The sequence below is a fragment of the Eretmochelys imbricata genome, chromosome 1 (genome assembly GCF_965152235.1).
Source record: "Eretmochelys imbricata isolate rEreImb1 chromosome 1, rEreImb1.hap1, whole genome shotgun sequence".
Taxonomy (NCBI): domain Eukaryota; kingdom Metazoa; phylum Chordata; order Testudines; family Cheloniidae; genus Eretmochelys; species Eretmochelys imbricata.
The window spans coordinates 205,365,783-205,393,094 of record NC_135572.1 but is presented as its reverse complement, the minus strand read 5'-3'; the positions used below and the strand labels follow the sequence as shown (position 1 = coordinate 205,393,094).

At 46.3% G+C, this 27,312-nt stretch overlaps 1 protein-coding gene across 4 annotated transcripts in view; it reads right to left on the bottom strand.

The window, feature by feature from the left end:
- Window positions 1–26,763, bottom strand: part of TMEM39A (transmembrane protein 39A) — a 31,127-nt gene extending 4,364 nt beyond the window's left edge. The window contains exons 1-7 of one of the 4 annotated variants that reach the window (XM_077822568.1): window positions 26,394–26,763; window positions 9,678–9,801; window positions 8,822–8,874; window positions 6,434–6,627; window positions 5,271–5,493; window positions 1,976–2,059; window positions 171–325 (exon numbers count right to left, since the gene is read on the bottom strand). In XM_077822568.1, coding sequence (XP_077678694.1) covers window positions 171–325; window positions 1,976–2,059; window positions 5,271–5,493; window positions 6,434–6,546 — 575 coding nt within the window. In that variant the 5' untranslated portion in view covers window positions 6,547–6,627; window positions 8,822–8,874; window positions 9,678–9,801; window positions 26,394–26,763. Of the gene's footprint in view, window positions 1–170; window positions 326–1,975; window positions 2,060–5,270; window positions 5,494–6,433; window positions 6,628–8,821; window positions 8,877–9,677; window positions 9,802–19,221; window positions 19,334–26,393 lie in introns of those variants that run through there. The other 3 variants (XM_077822560.1, XM_077822586.1, XM_077822577.1) reach the window with 3 other exon arrangements.
- Window positions 26,764–27,312: the final 549 nt, after the last annotated feature.

Genomic DNA, 27,312 nt, shown 5'->3' with positions numbered 1-27,312 from the left:
ACTGGAGTTCAGAAGCCAGGAGCTCCTCTAACCACACACCCCTCCAACATGGGTCACACGTCAGCAGTTTTTCTCTGTACAACATTCCCAGCATGGCTGAGGCCACGCATTTCCCATCTCCACTGGGGCTCATGGCCCTGTCCTTTCCCCAAGGTAAGGGCAATACTCACGGGTAGCCCAAGAAGAGGAGGTTGAGCACAGAATGGCTGCGGAAGAGATTGACCAGAGTCCAGCAGAGCACCCAACCGCACAGCGTGAGCAGCACCAGGCGTGCCATAATCAGTGCCATGTAGTGAATCACTGACGTTGCGCCCACCTGAGAGGCCTGCAAATTCAAAACCCAGAAGAAAGAATTACCTAGTGCCATGGTATGACTACGTGGCAGGCACTTGATGGGGAGAAAGAGGGTCAGCAGGATTCCAGCTGGAAGTGGAGTAACTGCTGCCCTCTTCCCCAGGAACAGAGATGGCGAGGGGTGTTGGGAGGTAGCTCTTCGAGCCCATTCGTTGGTTGGGATAATCCAAAATAATAGTGACTATTTAGAGCCCAGCCTGAACCCACTGCAAGTGACAGGCCAGCACGTCCCTGCAGCCCGCAGCTTCCCGCAGCTCCCATTGGCCGGGAACAGCGAACTGCAGCCACTGGGAGCTGCGGGGGGCCATGCCTGCGGATGGTCAACTTCAGCAAAATGTCTCGCGGCCCGCCAGCTGGTTATCCTGATGGGCCACATGTGGAAGGTTGATGACCCCTGTGCTAGGTTACTCCTAGAACAGGGCCTTTTAAAGTTGAACTGCAAAGTAGGGAACAAATATTTTGTTAGCCCTTTATTGCTCCATGATGACGAGACACATGTTGCATCTTGAACATTCTCTCCCCCTACTCCAGTATATTTACAGACTGCAGTCTTTCAAAGAGAAGATGCATTCAAGATTACAATAAAGGAATTATCTGTGGTCTCTGAAGAGGTCAGAGCAGATTACATTAAGAAAAAATTCTTAGGAGTCAGCAATTGAGCAGGCCATATAAGAGATTCCTCAGCAAGGGGTTTCAAGGCCCCATTATCATAGAAATCCAAGAATGGTCTAGGGGAGGCATTACTGAGGACGATATCTTAAGTGGAAAAGATAGAACTCAGAGACGGAGAAGAGCTTTTGAGGTCCCACTTAATCCAGTCTCCTGCTGAACAGGGCAGGATTGCTCCCTACTGTACATTTTCCAATGTTTTGTCTGTCCCAGCTTTAACTATCCCAGTGGCTAGAGCTTCCAACACTTACTTGTCTTTTCATTTGCAAAACTGTTGGCGGCCCAAGTGATCTTTCCCAGCTCAAACTTGGACCACTTCTGCCCTCAAATACACAGACACAATTCTCAGTAAAATCAAGGAATGTTGTGCTCCTGGGAGGCTTCTGAAAAGCAACCAGAGCTGAAGAAGAGCAGGTCTACCAGCTATGCACGCTTCCTATTTCACTAACTTCTCAGCCTTTATTTTATACCCATTTTAACCATGACTTTGAACTCCCTTGAATCTCTGACATTTCCCTTGTCTGGAAATCTCTTATTTTCCCCTCTAGAATATCATCAGAATTTAGCCTTGGCTGAGCAACCTATTCTTTCCTTCACTGCCTCAACTATTGCAATTCCCTTCGCTGCTCCTCCCAAATGCCAGCAGCCAGATGACTCCCACAGAGGAAGTGAGACCATTTCACCTCCTTCCAGTTCTCAAAGAGAGAACACAAAGGCCAGGATGCTCCTGAATGCTACAGGGCAGGTGGGAGCCAGGGAGCAGAGCACAGCCCAGAGGTAAAGGGGGAGTTCCATGGGCACCATCAAAGCAGCGTGCTCAGCCCTTCACAGCCATACTGAGGTGTTGGACATTTGGGCTGTTCCTCCCCAAACATGAATTAACTCAGCTCACTAAAGACCTCTCTAGGACAAGTATCTAGACGTGGTAGAGGAAGCAACTGCAGAATGTTACCTCGGAGATGAGGGCCCACACCAGCCTCCGTGCCAGCATCACCGTGATGAACGCTGCCAGGTGGTAATCAATGAGGTGAAAATTCTAAAGGAGGAAAAAGAAAAGGTTTTCACCAGGAGAAGGCACCAGTGAAACCTACCTGGCGGGGGTGGGGCTGCTCGGCTGGCTGGAGTGGGGAGAACCAGGAGCTCAGATGAGCAAGCATCAAGTCTGCCAGTTGTGGGGGGAAGAGAAGCTAGCAAATTTGTCACACCAGATCCCCCCGGGGAGTGAGGAAGCAAGACATGCACCATACACAGGTCCCGCCTCCCTTAACAACTACAGCTTAGAAAGAAAACCCTGAGCCAAAGACAGATCTATAGTCCGTAGCATCTTGAGGAGCACTGCACACAAATTCTCTTGGAAAGGTAACATTACCAACCAGAAAAGGGGTTTCCAAAATGCAGTTCCCAGAACAAGGCAGCCTGTCTTGTTCTTTAGGCAGCAATATGGGCTGTGGAGACCACAAGTTCCAGCACGCAATACTCCAGCTTGATTTGAGAACTGTCATCTCCACAGGCCACAGCTCTGTATTAAAGTTGGCAGCAGCTGCAGTAGTATCAAATTAGATACAGCTTTTGGGGTCCTTGGAAACTGCCAGTACAGCTGTCCAACGGGCTAAGCCTGGGTGCCACTGAACTTTGTGTCTAGTACCTGGAAGTTCCTCGAGTGAATGAGAACATTTGGCTTCTGATAGGGGCAGAGATGAGATAACTAAGGTAGATTTCACAGAGAAGATCTAAGACAGAACATTCTTTCTTCACAGATAAGAGTGATCAGGCCTGTACTGTAGCTGAATTTCAAAAGAACAGCGAAATAATTTCATTGCCAATAATGTTTATAGGTATGAATACTGAGAGATCAAATCAAAACCTCATGCTTCGAAGAAGGATTACCGCCCACCCCATATGCAGTACTGCTTAACTGGCTAAGTGCATTCTGAGGAGGTTTGTCCAATTTGGAAGCATCAGGCATAAGCCACCACCCTAAGGCAGGATGCTCACCTTGCTGGCCCAACCCAGTGTGACTCAGGAAGGCAATGTCGGTGCTTAAGGCCTACATTAAACTCAGGAGAGCTGAAGTCAGTGGAGATCCTCAGCTGTTGTATATCAGTGTAACTCTGCTGCTGATTTGCTCTGTGGCTCTCATGGAAATTCCAGCTATCTTCTTCAATTGGTTTCTGTTGGTCTCAGTTGGTTTTGACTACAGGAGTAGCCACTCCACGAGCCAGGAGTCTAACAGACCCTTTGCTCCGTTCCAGAACCAAGGTGCGGACTAGAACTGGTAAATATCAGATCAACATTTTCATCTACAATTTCCGCTAAGGGACCTTGCAGGTCAACTAAGGGACTAAGTCTCTTCACCTCTATAACCCTACCGGATTGGCAGATTGTGGGGCTTATTTCACTCATTTATGTCAAATGCTCATCGATCTCTGGATTGAAGGAGCCACGAGGAGAAGCTACGTAAAGAGGAGACCCAGGCTCTCTGAGGATGGGTGTGATGCTCTGTACCTCAGGAGAACACCCTGCACCGTAGGTGCTGACTCCGTGGGTGCTCCAGGGTTGGAGCACCCATGGGGAAAAATTGGTGGGTGCTCAGCACCTACTAGCAGCTCCCCCCCGCCCAGCTCACCTCCGCCTCCTCCCCTGAGGACTCCGGCGCCGCTCCGCTTCTCCCCCTTCCCTCCCTCCGAGGCTTGCCACGAATCAGCTGTTTCGCGCACAGCAAGCCTGCGAGGGAGGGGGGAGAAGCTGAGCGGTGGCACGCTCGGGGGAGGAGGCGGAGCAGAGGTGAGCTGGGGCAGGGAGCGGTTCCTCTGCACCCCCCGCCCCTAAGGTCACCTCTGCTTCCTACAGCCCTCCCCGCGCCCCGCCCCTGGGCTCACCTCCGCCTCCTCCCCTGAGCGTGCTGCCATTCCGCTTCTCCCCCTCCCAGGCCTGCCGCGTGCAAGCCTGGAAGGGAGGGTGGTGGAGGGGAAATGCGGCACGCCCAGGGGAGGAGGCAGGGGTGGGGATTTGGGGAAGGGGTTGGAATGGGACAGGGGTTGGAGCAGGGCCGGGGGGGGGGGGGGAGGTTGGGGCAGGGCCGTGGGGGGAGCTTGAGTGGGGCGCAAGCACCCACCAGTGCCAGCTAAAGTCGGCACCTATGCCCTGCACCCCCATGTTCATCCTTATAATAGAACTGAGTGGTATCCAATGCAAAGTTTGTCATGTTGGATGTCTTCGGAAGGCTCATGATGCACTGAGCATTGTTGTTGAAGTAATGTTATAGGTTGTAATTTCATGTATATAGTTATGAGGCTGAAAATGTGTCCTCATGGCTTAAAACAAGCCCAGGCAAAACTCTCTAGGAGCAGAGGGGCAGTTCACACCGCATCAGGGCATGTATGGGACAAACCCAGCCCAGCCTCACAGGAACAAAGGACACTTGCCTAGGCAGCAACAAAAGAATCTGTTGGACTCTCAAGTGAGTCACGCCCATTCCCTTGGTCAGTTTGGGACTACAATGAGGTAATGCTACCTGACTATGAAGGGTGGGGCGGGGGGGGAAGCCAAGAGGGAAGAAAGAACATGATAAAAGAGAGAGATGTTTGCCATGCTCTCTCTCTTCCACCTCCATCTACAGACACCACCACCAAGCGACTGAAGAGCTGATCAAAGGGGAAAGCCTGGCTGAAGGGCAACCAGCCAGCCTGTGATGAGAAGCATCTACATTTGAAAGGGCACTGTAAGTGTTAAGATCAGCTTAGAATGTGTTTTGCTTTTATTTCCTTTGACCAAATCAGACTTGTGCTTTGACTTATCACTTAAAATCTATCTTTTGTAATTAATAAATTTGTTGGTTTATTCTACCTGAAGCAGTGTGTTTGGTTTGAAGCATGTCAGAGACTCCCCTTGGGATAACAAGCCTGGTACATATCAATTTCTTTGCTAAATTGACGAACTCATATAAGCTTGTAGCGTCCAGCTGACATAACTGTACACTGCAAGATGGAGGTTCCTAGGGTTGTGTCTGGGACCGGAGATATTGGCTAGCATCATTTGGTTGCATAATCCAAGCAGCGGTCGGCCAAAAGTGCTCACTCAAGTAGCTGGGAGCAGTTTACATGCCTGAGGCTGTGCGTGAACAGCCCGGGAGTGGGGGTTCTCACAGCAGAGCATGGTAAGACTGGCTCCCAGAGTCGAGGATTGGAGTGACCTAGCAGATCACCGGTTCAGATAACACCAGGGGAACGTCACAATGGGGAACTCACCAGAGAGGTGCAGGAGGCAGGGTGATTGTAGGGATACCACCAGACAGTCTTGTAGATATTGATGTACTGAATAAAGAGCGCCACTAGCAGGTAGATGAAGAAGAGAAATTCAAAGAGAAGGCTCCCGTCCAGTGGCAGGTCAGGGATCCGGCAGTGACGCACAGGCTCTGGGGTGATCAGGGCCGTTATGGGAGGAGCTGAGAGGCTGATAGCACTACCATTCCTGAAACAGACAGACGCCATTAATTGTAGGGTCAGCATCCTGTGCTGCCTCAAGCTGCCTCCCTAAGGTTTCAGGGTGATACTGAATGGTGCGGGGGGCATGGGATTAAGGAAAGCAGAACCCTGCTGACCAGAGTTTGCATCATTCACACATCTGGCACAGGGAAAGTAGATGCTCCCTGCTCATCTTAACACAGTCAACACTCTTCCCTGGCCTCTTCCATAGATACCTCTCAACTTCTCCAGGATTATTATAACCATTTCACAGAGGAGGACTAAGGCATAAAGAAGAGAAGTTACTTTCCCAACCTCATACCCTAGTGGCAGCGCATCTCCCCTTATACACCCTTCTGTTCTAGCTTTCCTCCCACCTTGCAGCAGAGGGAGAATCACGCCTATGCTCTGACACATTACAGTGATACAGGATTCCACAGTTCTAGGATTCATGGCCCCCAATCTTGCTGCTGGGGAAACAGATGAGAATTGTGCCTTCCTAGTCTCTATCACTCTGTCCTTTCCAGTGACACAGGGGGAATGCTATGCTTGTGAACATTTTCTCTCTTTGGGACAGACATTAAAATGTAAAACAGAAAGGAGACATACAGGGAAATGGGTCAGTCAGTGGCACAGCCAGGGGGACAATCTAGGAATTCCCTTCTAACCACCAGATCACTCTCCTTCGGAGAGCCAAGAATAGAATGCAGGAATCCTGGGTCCCAGCTTGTGCTCTAACCACTAGACCTACTCCCTCCCAGTGCCACTAAAAAGAACTCAAGGTTCTGGTCTACCAATTTGCTGCTTCAGCCATTAGGTAAGACTGCTTCACAGAGCTTGGAACAGAACCCAGGATTCCTGGTTTCCAGGCTTCTGCTCTAACCATTAGAAAACACCTCCTCACTGTATCATAGTGTGTCTTGCTGGCCATACTGTTTTGTCCTCACCTGTTTCTCAGACCAGTGCCGTTGCCACAGCTCCCGCCAACCAAAGTCTGGAGAGAAGGCAAAGCTGAACGGCTTAGCTGCTGCCGACTGGGTCCCCTCCTTCCACCGGGCATGACCAGGAACCGATCCACTTCCAGTGCCTCCAGCAGGCTCTGCCTTGAGACCCAGACAACAACCCAAAAGCCTTCCCAGCTCTGCAGGGGAGAAAGAGGTGGGGAGGAACAGCGGTATTAATTAAGCTGAAAACCTCCAGTGATCCACCTCACAGTTGAGACCAGGTCAACCCATCCAGAAAGAAGCCACATTTATTTGCACAGAAACTACTGGCAAACCTGGGACTCCTACCAATACCCTACCCCGATATTGGTACCCTGGGGCCACTGACCCTTTAAAACAATCTTAGGTCCCTTGTCTGCCTGAATGAATAGGATGGAACAGTGCTTACAGGTAAACATTAAGACATATTAGCACTATGCCTTTAAGAAGTGATTGTGTAAATGAATTGCCAATGAATAGTATAACCTCCTCTTGGCTGAGAAGCTGGACAGATGATCTCTAGTCACTAAGCAAAGCAGAATTATGTGCTCTAGTGTAACAGCAATGAAATGAACCTCTCTTTGCTTCAATGTAAGAAACTGTGAAAGATAAACTGCTCTCCATAATTTTCTAAAACAATTTACAGTTGGAAAACAGTTTTTGAAGTTGGTGGAAAATGAGGCTCTGTGTACACTGGACGTCAAACAGTGTTAGCCATTGACTAGTTTACAGCTAGTTTTAGCAAAACAGCATCTCACTCTACTCTGGCAAAGAAAATGACCCCAGAGAGATGTGAATGTCTTACTATCACACTCTGCCCTTATAAAAGCAAGCTTTTTAAATGCATGTGAATTTATTAATTTCTTTAAACTGAAAACTATCATGCGTTTACTTTTAAAAAAAGAAAAATGGATCCACCGACTGTGCAGCTCAGATTAATAGTACAAAGCTGGAACTTCTGGTGCAGCAGTCACTAATTCCATGATTACTGTTTTTAAAATATATCTATGACTTATCCTTACAGGATTTTAGTGGGATTTGATGGTTAACAGATTGACAAATGTGAGTGACAGCTGTAAATTGGAGCCTCAGTCCTGCAAGTCACTCCACGTTGGGCAACTTTCCAGGATCAGGGTCTTGAAGGTGAAACCCAGACTAAAAGCACCTTGACCTGTTTGTAAGTTTCCAAGAAAGTGTACCTTCCAATACCTTGGAGCAAGAACGGAGCCTGAATCAAAGCCCTGCATCTGAACACCCCAAACTTCTAGGAAAATTTGGATCTGGCTTTAAAATTTGCAGATGGCCCCTATCTCTAATTATAAGCCAATTATCACCTCCTTTAAAATCCTAAAGAGTTACAGAGATGCCAAGAAGTATGTTGAGCAAGTCACATCACTGTCATCATGGACACACGAAAGAGCCATTCCACCCTAAACATGTCCTCAAAGAACTTCCATTTTGTACTAATATGTTTTATGCACACTCTCCAGCTGAAGGCCAATTTTCATAAAATTTCAACGAGATCGGTTGAGCTCTTTTTTGAGATGACTATTTTGCATGTGCACCTGTAAAGGTAGCTTGCAAAAACGAGGGGAAATGGACTAAGACTGCTCCCCTTTTTAATCTGTTTATGTTTGTACAGTAGAATTTCAAAGTTTTGTCTAGAGTGGAAGAAATTATGGTGCCTGGAGAACTAGTGAAATGGTGACAGGGCTACAGCCAAGAGAGTGAAAGTTGAGCAATCTGGGCTGTGAGAGAAAGGTTTTTTTTTTTTTAATTGTTATTTATTTAAAACTTTTTTTGGTTAATATCAAGTGAACTGTAATAACCAATTAACATTGTGAAGAATGGAAGCCTCTTTGCCTTTTCAATTCATGCATGAAAACTTGCAGTAGTTTCTTTAGACCTTTAAGAAGTTCTCCTGCAAAATTAGGGACGGCTAGACTTGATGTTTCTGATATTTTAAGGTAAAATACAAGCAGAAAAGAAACCACAGGCTTTTTCTTTTAAATCTATTGTAATGAAGGAAAAGAAGGTACAAGCTCAACTGTAAAAAAAAAAAAAAAAAAGTCCTTTGAAGGTCACCTTAAAAAGAAAATGATGTTGTCTTTTGTGTTTTCTTAAGGCACTAATTATTTTTAGACCTCAAACTTGCCACGGACTTAGCCCTCAGTGGAGCACTTGTGCTTGTGATAGGTTAGGTAAGGCAATTCACTAATAAATGAGTTCTGTACAATTGATGTATTGGCCATGTAGGGGACTTCCCACTGACCACTTTCAGTCATGAGCATCTGTACAATAACAAACCAGCATGTATCCTACAGAAGGTATAGTATATACTGTAGAACTCACTTGAAGCTTCCTGAGACTTCTTATAAACTGTGAAAGAGGAAGGATGGAAGACTCTAAAACATTAAAGGAATAACTTTAAAAGGCATTTTAAGCAAAACAAGATTATTTTATAAACTGGGGAAACTATTCATCTAATTCTCCCTAAAGGAATGCTGTATGGTAGAGGGCATAATATCCAGGGGTCTGTAATTTAACTATAGGCATTAAAGGGGCACTTAAAAAAATTATTTCCTTGTGTTATCCATTGCATATTCAATAATTCATGCAAAGAATTTAACAAATCTAATTTGTGTCTAGCAATTTATGGAGTTTGTTTACTTATCAGCTTGCACACTGAAAGCAGAGTGGCCACTTTCACCTTCTGGCTTTAGACCTTAGCACAGATGCTGGAGGGTTTCCATTGTTAAATAAGAATGTATATGAAAACCCTTTTTAATACACACACACCCCCGATCTCTGTTATTCAAGATTTATATGGATATAACTTTATTGACTTCAGTGGAGTCAGTCTCAAATTACCCTGGTGTAAATAAGAGTAAAACTTGCATACCACCCACTTTTTTAATAAACACAAACAGGCCACATTCACCCTTGGTTTAACTCCAGGGAAGTCAATGCAGCAACATCAGAAATGAATTTGGACTGAAAACTACATTTTGAGCCTTAAACCCAGTGTTCCTTTAAGAAAAATAGTATCTTTAAGGTTTTTAATTATTTGTTTCATTTAAGGTATGGTTCAACTCTGAAAAGCGCGTAACAGTGCTCATAATCTCTTATTCCAACACACCTGACCCCTACGTGTATCCAGCTGCTCACCTGAGACAAAACTAAGTATGTTCTACTCTTTACTCGTTACCTCTGCAGTACCAGCACAGCTACTGGAGAGCGAGCTGGCGTCTATTCTGGCTTGTGCATCACCAGGAGAATTGTTTCTCAGAACCGCTCCAATGCACAGCCAAAACCTTCTTTCAATTGCAGCTCTGAAACCCAAGGCAAAAGGGGGTCGCATTGAAGGCAGTATTTGTTATGCACAGCCTTTGTCGCTGGTGATGATATGCAAGCTGAAAAGCACCCAGCTTGGCTCTCAGATCCCAGTTTGAGTTTGCAGGGCTGGCAGTTAGGAAAAAAAACCAAACTTTTACTTGTAAACAGAGTACAGTAATTTGATCTGGAGTCATCAAGAGACAAATATAACATCCCAAGATGCCATTTTCACAGTCACTTTTCAGAGTAGAATTGCATTTTAAAAAGCACAATAAAAAAGTTGTCTAATATGCTTATGTACTCTCTCAAATAAGAATATTGAGAATTTTTAATTATCTTGTAATGTTGCTTAAAAAACAATTACTAAAAAGAATGGCTTTGGGATTGTCTAGTCCTCATGCCTGAAATCCATGCACTCTCTACAGCCACAGATTTAAACCCCAGTAGGAGTCAAATCAACCCTTCGTCCTTCCAAGGTAGATAGATTCAATATTGTGCAGTTTATGCTAGTTGGTGAGACGGGAGACATGAACTTGAAGTTCTGAAAAGATGTGAAGATCCCCTGATCTTTGTTGTTGCTGTGCCCTGACTGGCCACCTTCTACCCCACAGGTGGTTGCATGTCAGGGGTGCTTCATGTATATAGTCTCAGTCATAAGAAGTGAACAAAAATGGCAGATATCAGTTCTCTCTGCTGAGACTGTTAGGTACCTGGATTTGACACCATATTGTCCCTCACAGGCCACCTGTTATCCTCCTGCACCATGATCACATGCACAGAAAATGTATCCTTCCTCTAAGCCCCTAAATAGACATTCCTGTCTCCACCCCATCTCCTTGTGCCCTACAGGCGCATGTGTACATTACAGTACATACACAACTCACAGGTGAGTGTGATTCTCCACTTGGATGCCCCTGCTTTCTGGATAAGCAGAGATGACGACCAGGGTGCTGCCATGCCTGTGAAGCTGTGCACTGCTGACCTGATGCCCCTTCCCCCGTCTCCCACAGCGATGCACAACAGGTGGTACCAGTGGAATCACTGAGAAGAGCAGTACCAGCAGTAAGCACAAAAGGAGCTATCAGCAACAGCTGACAGAACGCTATCAGCATTTCCAGGACCCCCGGATGCTAGTCACCAGAACTAGAACCACTGCCAGTGTCCAAATCCATTAGTGCTGGAAGGTGGGGGAAGGGAGATAAGCAGCAAGGAAAAGGAATGAGCAGAGAGAAGACTGGAGACAACTGAGGAAGGAAGAGGAGAAAGACCAGGGGACTTCTGATGTCCCTGCGACAGTTCCCTCGCTTGGGGTAAACTACATAATGTGGCAGGTCCCCTCATTTATTCCTGCAGCATAGCACATCTTATAACCACACCAGGACCCGTGCACGCTAGAACCCTTCCAGTACCTACCCCATATTGCCTTGCCCTGCTGCTGGGAGAAGAGGCTTTTGTGTAATTTCCAAACACGGGGCACTGCATTCACAGGGATGGGGTTCAGAGGATTGGCTGAACAAGTGCAGTTGCAATTCTCATGGCAAGAGACCTTTTAAGACTACATCCGTTCAGCCAAGTCTGAATGACAGACTTCATCCCGAATGGTACAGCCACCACCTGCAGAACACTTGGGACAGCTGCTGCAAGGGGACATGAGTAGCTGTACAGGTGAGAGAAGCTCAGTGTATCCAAACCAATGGTTTGTTTGGAATGCCTGTTTTGCATAGGGCAGACAGAGCCACAAAGGTAGCTTCCTACCTAGAGGAGGGATAGAGGAGAGCAAGGAAAAGTCCTCTGGCTTTTGGGAGTATAACAAATAAAAGTCAAGGCATGACTTTTACTGTGCAAATATACAGGTTTCAGAGTAACAGCCGTGTTAGTCTGTATTCGCAAAAAGAAAAGGAGTACTTGTGGCACCTTAGAGACTAACCAATTTATCTGAGCATGAGCTTTCGTGAGCTACAGCTCACTTCATCGGATGCATACCGTGGAAACTGCAGAAGACATTATATACACACAGAGACCATGAAACAATACCTCCTCACACCCCACTGTCCTGCTAGTAATAGCTTATCTAAAGTGATCATCAAGTTGGGCCATTTCCAGCAGAAATCCAGGTTTTCTCACCCTCCGCCCCACCCACACAAAAACTCACTCTCCTGCTGGTAATAGCCCATCCAAAGTGATAACTCTCTTCACAGTGTGTATGATAATCAAGCTGGGCCATTTCCTGCACAAATCCAGGTTCTCTCACTCCCCCACCCCCCTCCAAAAACCACACACACAAACTCACTCTCCTGCTGGTAATAGCTTATCCAAAGTGACCACCCTCCCTACAATGTGCATGATAATCAAGGTGGGCCATTTCCAGCACAAATCCGGGTTTTCTCACCCCCCCACCCCCATACACACACAAAAACTCACTCTCCTGCTGGTAATAGCTTATCAAAAGTGATCATCAAGTTGGGCCATTTCCAGCACAAATCCAGGTTTTCTCACCCTCCACCCCCCCACACACAAACTCACTCTCCACTTTGGATGGGCTATTACCAGCAGGAGAGTGAGTTTGTGTGGGGGGGGGGCGGAGGGTGAGAAAACCTGGATTTCTGCTGGAAATGGCCCAACTTGATGATCACTTTAGATAAGCTATTACCATCAGGACAGTGGGGTGTGAGGAGGTATTGTTTCATGGTCTCTGTGTGTATATAATGTCTTCTGCAGTTTCCACGGTATGCATCCGATGAAGTGAGCTGTAGCTCACGAAAGCTCATGCTCAAATAAATTGGTTAGTCTCTAAGGTGCCACAAGTACTCCTTTTCTTTGTGCAAATATACAATCCTTCCATTTCTGTCTCTTCTTTTTCCTCCCCTATTTAAATTTTTTCCTCAGAAATCAAACAAATAATGTTAAGAACCTTGACTATAGCTCCCCAATCATCAATCTAATCCCAGACTTCCATTCATCTCACAAGCCTAATCCCACGCCTAAAGGATCAGTGAAGTTACATTACATACACCTTGAAAAAAAGAAATGTTTTTCTCTCTTCAACAAACTTCTGCAGCGAGCCCTGACATTTGGGTCAATTTCTGACTTGCTTTAAACCCTCTGCACCCCCTCTGAAACCAGAGGGTCTTTGTGCCCAGTTTACAGATGGAGAAGCTTAGACAGAGAGAAGACAGGTGACATGGCCAGCATAACAAAGCTAGGAACAGAAGGTAAGAGTCCTCCCAGTCCCGTGCTCTCACCATTAATAACGCCACTCGCTTTTGTCACTTTGTTGTAGCTAAAATTGAGATGGTACTTGTACTACATCATTGGACTAGCATCACAAGAGCTAAAACGGAGGTTGTACTTTCATTTTTCCAAACCCATTTTCATGTAGAAATAACCGACAGGTTGTCAGACTGCAAACTAAATATTTGGCTTGCACGGCCCCCAGCAATAAAAACACAACTTTGCAACTCCCACTGGTAATAAAAGAGCACACCTGCCACCTGGAAGCAGAACCCTGTACCCCTCCCCCATTCAGGGAGGCATAACCGGTTAGCAGACCTCTGAAGTCAGCACATTTTCCATGTTCCCGCGCTGCATGGAACACTCGGAAGCAACAGATAAAGAGAGTACTAAACCACCAGAGGGAGAGAAAAATTATAAAGCATAGTCAAGGTCTGACTCTAGAGCCACTGAGCCAGCAAATTTAGAGTTAAGGCTTCAAATCAGTTCCAGATCCAGGGTCAGGGGACTCATGATCAGTACTACTGGATTCATTTTTAATCAGTGACTGAGAATTCCTCTCCCCTTCAAAATTTAAATTCAGAAGTAACAAGCCGACTAATGCAGGGTTCCACCATAAAGCACAATACTGGCAAATGGAAAGAAGCCATCAAGCAGTCTCTGTGTGTGACCCAAAACGGGGAAAAGTGCAGAAATTAATAATGAAAGGCAGACAAAGCCTCATTTGCTGTATATATACACAGTACCAGGGTGGATTTGATTTACATCGGGAAGACTCGATTTAATCATGGATTTCTACATAAAAGTGCATTCTTGTTGGTTGTTATAACCTTAATACATATTCTTCACAACTTAGAGATAGATGAGACCAAGCTGTGTCTCTTTTATGGCCTGCTGCCATTATAGGTTTTTCCTTCTAGTGAGAGAACAGTATGGTATAGGGGGCAGGCAAACTTTTTGGCCTGAGGGCTGCACTGGGTTTCTGAAATTGTATGGAGGGCCACTTAGGGGAGGCTGTGCCTCCCCAAACAGCCAGGCATGGCCCGACCCCCGACCCCTATCCGACCACCCCACTTCTCGCTCCCTGATGGCCCCCCCGGGACTCCTGCCCCATCCACCCCCCCTGCTCTCGGTCCCCTTACCGCCTCCAGTCTCCCCGCCCCTAACTGCCCCCCACCGCCCCATCCAACCCCGCCTCTCCTTCCTGACTGCCTCCCCCAGGACCCCTGCTCCCATTCAATCCTCGCTCCCCTCCCTCTGATAGCCCCAACCCCTATCCAAGCCCCTGCCCACCTCCCGAACCCCCCTGCCCTCTATCCAACCCCCTCTGTTCCCTGCCCCCTTACCGTGCTGCCTGGAGCACCGGTGGCTGGCAGGGCGGCTGCACCAGGACAGACAGCCGCACAGCACAGAGCACCCAGTCAGGCCGGGCTCTGCAGCCCCGCCACCCAGAGCACTGCGCTGCACAGCGGTGTGGCTGCGGGGGTGAGGGGACAGTGTGGGAGGGGCCGGGAGCTAGCCTCCCAGGCCAGGAGCTCGGGGCCAGGCAGGACGGTCCCACAGGCCGGATGTGGCCCGTGGGCCGTAGTTTGCCCACCTCTGGTATGGTAGATTTCAAATCAATGAAGGCTACACTCAGAAAGACCTCAAGACTTCTGGAATATGCTGCTCAAACAGTTTCACTTTTGTTTCTACTGCCTGTCCCTCCCTTCTCACATTTATCTCCAGACTTCTTCTTCTTCTCCAGATCTATTCTGCCCCCAACAATCTTCTATTCATTGAACTTTTTTAAACTTTGCACTTTAGAGGGAGGTAAGGGACTGACTCTGTGTACACAAATTTGCAGAGGGACAATAGAGTTGATGTCTGTTATTTCTCACCTCTATATATTATTTATTTATTTTGCTGTTAATAAGCATGTTATCTCTGGGGACACAAATCCACAGTTTGAGAACTGCAAAACTAAGCATCTCTGATCGTATCTTCTAGACTTAGCAGCGAGTCCCATTCGGTAGATAGAAAGATTAACCTAAATAATCTATACAGAAGCCCCTGGAACTCCATAAGATTGGGTCCCTAATCCATGAACTATTGGAACTCATTTACAAAACTTTTCTTAAACATTACATGAATATATTGTCTCATACTACAGAACTAGAATTTATAATCCCTATTCCATGATGAGATATCTTTGAGCTATAATGTATCTTAATTAAAACTATCTTTAGATGAAATGCTTTTGGAGGAAAAAAAGCATCAAAAAATCCGATTTAATTAAAAAATAAAACAGATTTTTTTGATTTTTAAAAAAAAATCATTGATTTTTATCCACCCTGCACAGTACCACTGAAACGCATCCATCTCTGAGGAGGAAAACAGCCGGCAAGAAGGGCACTGGTGGGGAAAGTATTGGTCAAAGACAACGGGACAAACACCTGCTCTTTAAAACTTCCACGGCACTCGGTGTCCATGCAGGAGACAGGAGTTTGGCTGTGAAAATCTCACCTGAAAAAACTACCCACAGCAAAGTGCATGGGGCTCAATTTAGCTACTCATGGGGCATACTCGCTGCAAGTTTGGGACACATCTATACACACCTCATTTTATACCCCTCAGCCATTCCCTCAGACCACCTTAATGGAGGGGTGTGAAGAAGAGACTTTCAGAGGTGGGGATGGCACCTGGCCATCTTTAAGGTAGAGGGGAAAATGTGGGTGGGTGGGAGGGGGCAGTCTGGCACTCTTACTGAATCCTTCCCTTAATAGAAAAACAAAGCAAAACTTTAAAAGCGGTAAGAGAAAATACTTCAGCAGCATATAATTATCCTGTGGCACTCACTGCTGCAGGATGCTGTTGAAGCAAACAGCTTCATAAAATTGTAATGAAGGATTAAATAATTGCATGAATGAGGACATTTGTAGTTATGCTGGCAAGGACGGAAAAAATTACAGGAGCCATCAGTCTTCATGCCTCAGGGTGTAAACTGATCAACAGCCAACCGTCAGGAAGAAATTTCTCACCCAGAATACAGGGTTACACAATTACCCACCGGCACAGTGGGTTTCTTCAGCCTCCTTTATAATATGGCATTAGTATCTGTCACAGGCAGGATACTGGACTACAGACACCATTGGTTTGTTCTGGTAAGATAAGGAGAAAGAACTGCAGAGCTGGTCTGTTCTAGAACAAGAGTTCTGACAAGTTGCATCATTGGTCTATTTTGGTCTTACAATTCCTATGTTTCTCAATCATAAAGAGAAGGGGACAGCAATGCTCAAGTCTCACCCAGCATGTGAGATTTAAAATAAAGAAGCTGACAGGAATTACTAAACTAAGAATGTTACCCAAAAGCCACTTGGCGTTGTCATCCGAGAGCTGGAAACAGTTTCAATTTGATACCCAAAATAGCATTTCTATACATAATAATGACATAGTTATAAGATCTGATCTCTCACATCCTACCACGGCTAGAAACAAAAGCCTTATACACTAATAGGAATGAGTAATCCCCTGTTCATCTCACTGATATAAAACAACTGCTTCTACACCTGATAAGTTATGAGATCTTAGACCTCAAATGTGCCACTAGTCCAGAGTTGAATGTCACCCACCCCAGGCCTCAATGTAGAATAATTTTGGGGGAAATTTAAAAAACAAAACAAAACAAAAAAACAGTTTTATAAATGGCATTTCTGAAGCAGCTCAGAGGTTGGACTGTTAGAATAAATCCCAGAGAAGATAGATTAGCAGGCAGAGTGCACATGAGACAATTTATTGCCACTGTATGTGTATATAAACACACAATCCTTGAATTGTCTTCATTCTACAGACTTTAGCAAGCAACTGTACATATACACAGTACCACTGAAACTCACCCACCACTGAAGAGCAGACATGCAGCCCTCTGGTTGACTGCCCACTGCATGACAACGGGGAGGGAAATTTCAGCTAGGAGCACTGAGAATTTAAATATTGTGCATTATGTGAGTGGAGGGGGGAAAAACATTATTTTTAAAGCCATGACAAAAGATTCTGACCTAGGATCCTGTGTGCTAATTTCAGTCAGTGGCCATTTTTTTATGGCCAAGTTAACTACTGAAAAATTCAAGGTTTACTACAAACTCTGAGAAGCCCCATATATTCCCACCCAGCCTCTCACACAAAAGACACATGGCCTACTGGCCCACATACAGGACTGGTAGCCAGGAACTCCCTGTGTTCTAGCTCTTCCACTGACTTGCTGTGACACCTTGACCAAGTCACTTCAACTCTCTGGGCCTGAATATGTAAAACAGTGATTATTTTTTGCCTTGCAGGGCGGTAGTTAATGTTTGTACAGCACTATATACAGTAAAAGCTGTGTTATCTGGCCCTGTACCAACTGGAAAGCTCCATAAACCAGCATTTCTAATCTTCATGAAAAGTCTGGTTTATAGACTGGTTGGTGTGGGGCTAGCAGGCTCCCTACCTGGCTCCCCAGAAGCAGCAACATGTCCCTGCTGCTCATAGGCAGAGGAACGGCCACAAGGGGTTCAGAGTCCAGGAGGGGGTGTGGGGCTGCAGTGCGGGCTCTGGGAGGGAATTTGGGTGCAGGAGGGGACTCAGGGAAGGGAGTTGAGGCACAGGATGGGTTTTGGGGTGCCAGATCTGGGGGGTGCTCACCTTGGGAGGCTTGCCGCAAGCAACAACCTGCTCCAGCTACTCTTAGGCGGAGGCGCGGCAGACGGCTCTGCACACTGCTTCCGCCCAGAGGCGGTGCCCCTGCAGCTCCCATTGGCCACAGTTCCCAGCCAATGGGAGCTGCAGAGCCAGAGCTCAGGGCAGGGTCGGGGCAGCACACAGAGCCACCTGCCGCGCCTCCACCAAGGAACAGCAGGGACAGGTGGCAGCTTATGGGAGCCGCCCGAGGTGAATGCCCCCCCCCCCCCCGATTGGCACCCCAAAAACCATCCCTAACCCCGAGCCCCCTCCTGCATCCAAACTCCCTCCCTCTTAGTTAACCGGCATTCTTCACTTACTGGTACCCCCCATTTCCCCAAAATGCCGGGTAAAAAAGCTTTTACTGTAACTGCTAATTGTTTTTACAAGATTTTCTTAAACAAACAAAAGCAGCATTTCTCCTGTCCATGCCTGTTTACCAACTAGAATTTTTAAGGTAATTCAATCAGTACAACACAAATTACAAAGCAGTAGGATTTTTTTTAATATGCTCAAAATAGGATAAAGAATAATTACAAATCAGATGAGAAAGCTGCCCCCTTTGCTGTTTGAGGACATGCAGTAGGACTTGGGGGATTCCATTCCAATCAGAAAGCTGGAGACTTTCAAAGCTGTTTCAAATTCTAGTGTGTGTGTGTCTGTGTGTGACGTTAAATTTACCTGTAATATATCTAAAAAATCAGAATTTATCTTGCAGCAACTTTGAATGTCCCTGCTTTCTTGTGCAATCAAATGAGAGACGAATTCTCCAAATCCTATTCCATGCCATTAGGCTAAAATTCATGCTGGAGAGTATCAATCCAATGGCAACATCTAGCGACTGTCCATTCACACTTATGGAGACAGTGAAATTGTGACAGGTATTTTTAAAAACTGTTCTAAACATTTAATTTGTGTAAGGGAGCCTGTATATACACAATCACGCATGCCGTTGCTCAGATATACATTGCTCATATATATATATATATATATATACACACACACACATATATGCACACATTCTGAGGGATCTAGATAGCAAATATTTAACTATATAAGACACTATAACTAATCACCTTGTCCTGTGAGGTTATGAATGCCTCCTGCCAGGTGCAAGTGCCTTCAACTCTCATTGACTTTGGTGGAAGTAAGCATTCAGGACCCTACAAAAATCATGTGGCAGGAAGGGGGGGTATCTCACCCAAGAAAACAACAACAGGTCAAGAGGATTCATTCTCAGGGTAACTCCACTGAAGTGGTAGTTATACCCAGGGACTGATTTGGCCTACCGAGTTTACCTGCATGCTCCTTTAAAGATGTTTACAGACCATGAGGTCCATTGACATTTCTGTTTTAAATCAACAATTCTGAACCTGCCCCCACAGGCACATGGGTTATGCAGCAGCAGCAGCATGTATTGTACCAGTCCACCAGCCTGCCTGGCTTTTACAAGCCAGGTTGCATAATGCATACTGTCTACTTCTCACCAGAAGTCTCTGCTTCCACCTGCAAAATGTTCAGTCCAAAAAGTCAAACAGGGCTGGAAATGACTTAGTAGAATGCACATGCCCCATTAAAGATGTCAGGAAACCTTTCATGAGGCATTGTGATGTCTAATGAATGATTTTGCCAAGTCAAATGATTGAAGATTCATCTATTAAAAAAAATGCACCTGTTAAAAAGTTTCACACTATAAAATGTTTGGGGGGGGGGGGAAGGAAAATGCTCCCCCACTCCCACCCCAAGAGGGGAGCATAGAGCAACAGATCTGGTGGTGGGGAGTATTGTTCAGAAAAGCCAGTGCTGGGGGTTGAGTAATTTCTCCAAAGAGACTAATCGGGGGGAAGGTTGCTAAACGTGGCATCATCACCCCCCCTCCCTCCCTTAGCCTGTGGGAGCTCTCTGAGCAAGTTAAAACTATGGAGGTCAGCATGAAATTGTACAAGTTCCCCAATCATGCTCTGGAAGTCCTATGCTCATCATGAAAGTAGCCCAGAAGGCCACGGTACCAGTGCTTTGTGAAGAGCTGGAAGAAAGCAGGAAGAGACACAGAGATGTGTGGAGACAAGGCTCACTACACACACGGCCAGTGTGGAGATGGGTTGGGTTTGAGGGGCTCAAACTTCTGCTGTAACTGAGAGCAGAATTTTATCCCTGTCTTGTCTTTCTCTGTTAAGCACTGAGCAGTTTATAGTGCTAGGTAAACAACACCACTCAGCTTACTAAAAGTAAAAGAATTTTAGAGTACCAGGAACAGAGTTTTCTATTCACTTTTAAAAAAAATAGAATGGTATCCCCTTAAAAAAAAATACTAATCTCTATTTGCCTGGGGGCAATGGGGCATATTATTTAATCTTTATAGATATTACAGTAGGGCCCCAAATGTGCTAGACACTTTACAAAAACATAGATGGCACTGAATCTGCTATAGTATAAGGCAGCTCTCAATGGGCTGCTCTGCAGCCCAGAGTGACCAGAGCACACAGCATTCCAACTATCCTTCAAGCCACCCCTATGGACTGTGCAGGAAGGGGAACCCAGAGCTACTGTCCGGAGGTATTTCTCTGGAGCCAGCTAAGTTGGTTTTGCAGCCTCTTTGTCACAGAACAGAACATGGCTGCAGGACTCGGGCCTGTGAAAAGAAATATATTCAAGTACAATGAAGAAAAAAAAAATTACTGCAGACTTAAGGTTGCAAGATCAGGGAATAAAAAGTCCAATTCCAAGCATTCAAGTAGTTCCTGCAACCTTAACTCAGCCCTGCTATATATCAATAGTCTGAACTAATTCCGTAACATTAAGGTTCACATTTAACAAGGGAAAGAGGGAGTGGGATGGGAACTGGCCAAAATTTTAAAATTTGGGTTCTTGCACCTTAATCTGCATTTAGGGACTTGAGTAAAAGTGGCTTGATTTCCAGAAGAGCTGAGCTCCCCCAGCTTCTCATAGTATCTGGCTCCTTTGAATACCAGGCTACATTTATTTCGGTCCCTTAGTGTGCACTTAGATGCCTAAACTGAGCTTAGGCCATAAATACACAACAGTAATGCTGGCTGATTTAACACTGCCAGAGCGATCTTAGTTTTCAGATTGTCCTGATTTCTGGGCATAGAACTTGGGACCACAAGGTACTTAGGTGCTTATGTCTGGGGGTTGGGTGCCTACATCCTAATTTTGGCTTTACTGTGATCCACAAAACTGCTGCTGAACGCTCTGCATAAACTCGCTCGGCATCTATGTTTTTCAGCGCAACATTTCCTTCAGTATCTATGTTCCTGCCTGCCTCTGGGCAGGCACACTGATGCCTCCCTCAAGGTGTCTGGACGCCTGTCCCCCACCTAAGCCCCAGAGCGATTCACAAATCAGGGGAAGACAAGCATTTGGCCATCTAAATTACATGTGGGATGCAATCCGGGAGGAGGCGATGGCAGCAACCACCTTATAACTTTTAGTCCATCACTACAGCACTTGCCTAGGATATGGAAGACCCAGGAACAATTCTCCCCTCTCTGCCAGCAGGGGAGAAGAGATGGGAAAGACTCATCTTCAAATCCTAGGAGAGTGCTCTAACCACTGGGATCCGAGACAGTCTGATCTGAGGCTCCCTCAATCTCTCCTGTTGAAGCTGGTATACTCTGGATAAATAATGAAAGAAGGAGTGGAGCAGGGACACTGGACCCAGAGTCTTCCACCTTGGTGTCCTAACCACTGGACTACAGATTCATTCCCATTTTCTCTCTGTCTAGTCCAATGACTATTTAAGTATTTCTCCACAGTGGAATAGTCATTGGGCCAGAGAGTACACACATGGGAATGACTCTGGAGTCCAGTGTTCAGGGGAAGTTTGAAACTTCAATGGGGCATATTACAGATCATAGATCAAAGTTCATCTGTTTTGAGTTTTACACACCCACACAAGTGGTTTGTTTTTACCCTCTCCTAAATCCAAAACACTGGATAGGATTTTCCTCAAACTTTATTGAAAACCATAAAATCTTCCGAGAAGTTCAGCCCAGAAGTTCCCACAAAAAACACAGGAGTAAGAAAACAGTGCATTAGAGTAATTTATACCAATATACCAATGTAATTACACCAGTGCAAACATTTCCCTCCTAATGCCCGGCCTAGGCTGGCAAGCTGATCAACTGACCAGTCAATTGACTTCTCATTTAACCACCACCAAATATTCCAGCAAGAATGCCCTGATGTAGGCCCAACCTACCTTTTTTATTGCCATCTATTAGCAACCCTATTTAAAAGCCCTGATCACTTACTTTACTACATGCTAATGCCACCTGTTGGGGGAAAAGGGCAAACTAATTAAAAGTTTCAAAGTAGTGGCCGTGTCAGTCTGTATCCGCAAAAAGAAAAAGGAGGACTTGTGGCACCTTAGAGACTAACAAATTTATCTGAGCATAAGCTTTCGTGAAGCTTATGCTCAAATAAATTTGTTAGTCTCTAAAGGTGCCACAAGTCCTCCTTTTCTTTTTAATTAAAAGTTGAGCCTCTTGATAGGCTAGAATCTTCTAGAAACAATACTGTATGTATCCATATCCTTATGCGTAAACACGACATCAATGTACATGGCAATTTACAACGCACATTAAATAAGACAGAGAGTCCCTGCCCCAAGAGAATACAATCTAAACTGACTAGACAATCATACAGAAATTCATTCAGAAGGGACTAGGGGAGGGAGATGAGGGTTCACGGTCATTAAACCTTTTCCCCCAGCACAAAGAGAAAGAAGCACCGCCATTAAGCTACTTGAACGCCTACCGCCTACCTAGAAAAAGTGGATTTAAAAATGATTTTTTCTCCTTTTATAGTTGCTCTGTGTTTGTTTTATTTATTTTCAATTTTTTCTTTTGTAACTATTCAATCTTGAGTAACGTTCACATTTAAATGCTAGCCTAACATTGCTAAAAAATGTAATAATAATTATTCCTTCATTTTTTATAACTTCATTTCACTGTGTTTTGCATTTCTGAGTTAAAACAACTCAGGTAAGTAATTTGGTTTTTGAAATTACACATAAGTATCTATTTAAGACTAAGCCTATTTGAGACCATAAATTCTTACCTGTTTTGTTAGTGTTGTTACTATTCTAATAAATTAGTGCTTTACAATATTCGTCTATATCTGACATTATTTGACAATATTTGACCAGTCGATTGGCCAATTATTTTTGGAACCATCAAATGCCCAACCCTGGTCCCATCTACACTGAAACTACATTGCAACCTAAGCTACAGCAGGATCCCATCAGTATCACTAGAAAAGTGATAGCTTGCAAGTGCTATTAATCTAAAGAACTCAAGAAGCTTTACAAGAACTAATTTACCCTCACAAAACCCCTGCTCAAGTAGGAAGGTAAAAATGATCCCCTTTTTACAGATGGGAAAACTGAGGCACAGAGAAGGTCAGGCCCAAATTTGCAAAATTATCAATTTTGGGTGCTCAACTTGAGACAATTTGGACCTTGTTTTCAAAAAAGCACTGGGCATCTGCAACACCAGCTGAAGACAGTCAGAACTGTGGTGGCTCAGCCTTTCTAAAAAAATTAGGCCCCAAAGCCAGCATCCATGAAGGGACTTAGACATTGCAACACTGAGTGTCACGGTGCCTAACTTTTAAGCACCAAGAAAATCAAAGGAACAACAATCAGATCCACAAAGCCAAGCTAAGCACCCAGGCTCCCTACACTGTGACTGTGGAGACAGACGCACCACACAAAAGCAGGGATCCACAAAAGCAGGATGCTAGGTGCTGAGCTGCCTAAACTACCTAATTGGGAGAGGCTGATGATAGGGGTGTGTGATAAGCCTGCCCCTTTCTGAGATAGGCACCTCCCAGATGAATGCCCTAACCACTGGACTGCAGAGTCATTCTGCCCTCTCCCTCTGGCTGGAAGAGTCAGTCATTGGCCCAGGCAGTGACAGATTTCTGTAGTCACTGGCCCAGAGAAAGAGAGAATGGCTCAGCAGTCCAGTGGTTAGAGCACCTATGTGGGAGACGGAAGACTCCGTGTCTCCAATCACTCTTTCATGATTTATCTGCAGTGGAACAGCTTCAAAAGGAGAGATTAAGGGAGCCGCACACCAGAATATCCCAGAGCATCTCTCCTGAGATGAGGGAGACCCCAGCTCAAATCCTTTCTCCCCCTCTAGCAGAGAGATGGGAATTGAACCTGAGTTTCCCATATCTCAGGCAAGTGCTCTAAACACTGGGCTAAAAGGAGGACAGCAGTGCCACCACCTCCTTCTCCAGACTGTTTTTAAATGGGCCCCGATCCGCCAGGTGGCCTCTGAGCACGCCTGCTAGATTGGGTCCCACAAGCAACTTAGGCAGCTGAATGCCTGTATTCTCCTGGTTTATGAAACACTTGGGTGTTTAGGCAGGAGATAGGCACCTGGACACCTAGAGAGAGAGACACCAATGCACATGCCCAGAGGCAGAAACACGCTCCTAGGGAACTTTTCCCCAGAAAATGTAGGCACCGAGCAAGTTTAGGCGCCTACAGAGTTCATCAACAGTTTTGTAGATCACAGTGGAGCCAAAACTGGGACTTAGGCACATAAGTACTTTGTGGATCCCTCCCAAAGTGCCTCAAATTAAGCACCCAATGTTGCTAGCCACTATTAAAAAGTTCTACCCAGTTGGTTTTCATAAGTGTACCTACTAAGTCAGTGTCAGAGCAAAGAATAAAAACCAGCAGCGCTGACCCCTAGTCCCCAGCTCTCAACAATAGGCAGCACTCCCATCCTATATGCTGGTTTGGGCTGCAAAATGAAAATTGACAGCTGCTTGAGAACAAGATGCGAGCAGAAATGTCCACATCCTAGAGAATCCCAGTATGATCAGGGCCTAGAGGTACTGGGTAAAATCCTGGGTTCAAAAAAGTCAATGGCAAAACCCCATTGACATCAGTAGAGTCAGGATTTTACCCATTGGGTATTGACAGGGCCAGACAGTATGGTGCTTTGCATGAAGATGTGTTTTAAAGTAACACTCAAAGAAATGTTTCAGAGTAGCAGCCGTGTTAGTCTGTATTCGCAAAAAGAAAAGGAGTACTTGTGGCACCTTAGAGACTAACCAATTTATTTGAGCATAAGCTTTCGTGAGCTACAGCTCACTTCATCGGATGCTCACAAAAGCTTGTGCTCAAATAAATTGGTTAGTCTCTAAGGTGTCACAAGTACTCAAAGAAATGTCCTAGAGTGGGGAGTAAGAGGCACCAACAAAGCAACTTGAATGGACATAAACATCAAGAATTTTAGGGGGACCAGAATGGGGAGTAAGGGGCTTAGCTTCTATTTCCTGTTCTGCCACTGACATGCTGTGTGATCTTGGAGGCGCCCTTTCCCATCTCTGTACAACAGTTTCTCTATCCAAAAATTCCTGATGGCAGCAGATACACAGTCTTCTGGGTTGGCAGCTAAGATGAGGCCTTCTCTCTTAGAACTTCACAATCCACCACTTTGGAGTACGGACATCTCATTCATTCATGTATAGTCACCACAGATGGAAGCGATACGAGGGGCCTGCGGTTCACATCCAAAAATCATGCACAAGAGCTATCATACATTGGAAACAAAGCTATCCCTGTTTCAGTTGAATATTCATTGTTAAAGGGACCCCAGAATAGTTAGCATGCAGCCTCCTATAATAAACAGAGTCATCATCTCGACTGCCACTCCACGTAATGGAGGATAATCAATACAGGGCTTTCTTAGGAGTACAGGGAGTTGCACAGCACACTTCCCACCTTCTGGAGAATGGGGTCTTAGCACAGGTTATATGGGCTTTGATTAATTACGTTTCAACATTTATGATATGTGGCTGTGATCAGTTCTATATATCCCATGTCCTACGCAATCTGTCATATTTTCCTTGATCATTTAAAATGTTGGATAGTGTTCTAAAAAACAAAAAACACCAACCCTAAACATGAGCCCATATGAACTTTGTGGTGTTTAAAATCCAAACACTAACTTTGCAAAAAGCACATCTCTCATCTCTTTTCCAAGCACCCCGCTATCCCCAGGGTGTCTGAAATCCAGAGCTGGAGCTCACTTTTGCAACTTAAGCCTATCTCTAGAAGAGCTGCTGAAATAAAGTTTAAAAAAAATCTCATCAGCTCTGCTGCAACCATGCATTTCAAGGCTTCTTTTAGACAATGAGTACTTGGGCCAGAAAGAGAGGCAACATTAGAATTACTGGTCCCCCTCAGAAGTAGCAGCCTTTCCTCTGGGGCAGTAATTTTCCCCACACACCCTGCAGCCCACAGGCATCTAAAGAGTAACTCCCTGGGATAAGCGTGCAGGATCTTCACACATTCCCAGTTTGGGTTTGTAGAAACCCTCCCAGAGCCACAAGCACCCCATTAATGGGGAGGAAAGCCCCAGGCAGAAGCCCTAAAGATGGACTAAAACCAACCCTCCCCTCCCCCAACTCGCTGTTTAATGCATTTCAAACTCCCAGCAATTCGTGATTAAAGGAACAAAAGTTGCCTTGACAGAGCCATGGCGGAAAAGGGGGCGGGAAAAGGGAGCCAGGGCCTTAGGGTGGAGGTGAGAGAGATGGGGCTCACAGTGTGTTGGGGGGGGAGGGGAAAAGGGCCCCAGGGGCTGGAGAAGGCGCAGGAGCCGGTACTCACACATCGAAGTGCAGATGGAGGAGGTAGTGGTGCAGCTCAGACATCAGCCAGGAGGAGGGTCCCCTTCACACAAGCAGCAACAAAGAGCCACACTCTAGCCCCCTCCCCCAACACCAGCAGCTGCCGCTGCAGAGCCCGGGGTCCCTCCCCAGCCCTGGCAGCAGCGGGCAGCGTGGTGCCCGGGTGGCACGGGCGGGCAGCCTGGCTCCGGCTCCCCACCCCGCGGGGGGACTCGCCTAGCACCTACCCACCCTGCCAGCACCCACCAGGGCCAAACGGACGGGTGCAGCCACCTGCCCAGCAGGGCCAAGCTGCAGGGGGTGGGGGTTCAGCAGCTCCCCGGGGGGGGGAGCAGTGGGGAGGGAGGGGGCGGGAGAACCTAGCCCAGCCCCCCCACACTCCTCCTCTCTCCACCTTTCCCCGCTCTCGCCCGCTCCCTTTTCCCCCCCTCAGCTGCAGCGGCGGCGGCTGCTCCCCAGGAGAGACGTGGCAGTGAGGGCTGATGCTCTCATCACAGGGCGACAGCAGCAGCAGCCGCCGGCCCAGGAAGGGAAAGGGGCGGCGGCCAGGGAGAGGAGCCATGTTGGTGGTGGCAAAGCCTGCTGAGGGGCGTCGTCCCCCCCACGATTCCCTCCCTTAGGCACACAGGACTGGCCTTTGGTGCCCGCTCTGTCCCTCCCCTGCCTCCCCCACACGGGGGGAGGGGGGGACCGGGAAAGCTACAGCAGGAGCTCAGCTGTCACTTGGGAAGAGGCAGTTTCCCAGTCCTCCTGCTTGTGAAGAGCCTCCCAAAGGCAGCTGATCTCTAGGAACTGAAAGCCAGACACTGATTTTTAAACAAACAGACAAACAGACTTTGTGTTCCTCAGTCGCTGCCCCGGCCCTCTACAGCCACCCACCCAGGACTGGCTTTCAGGAT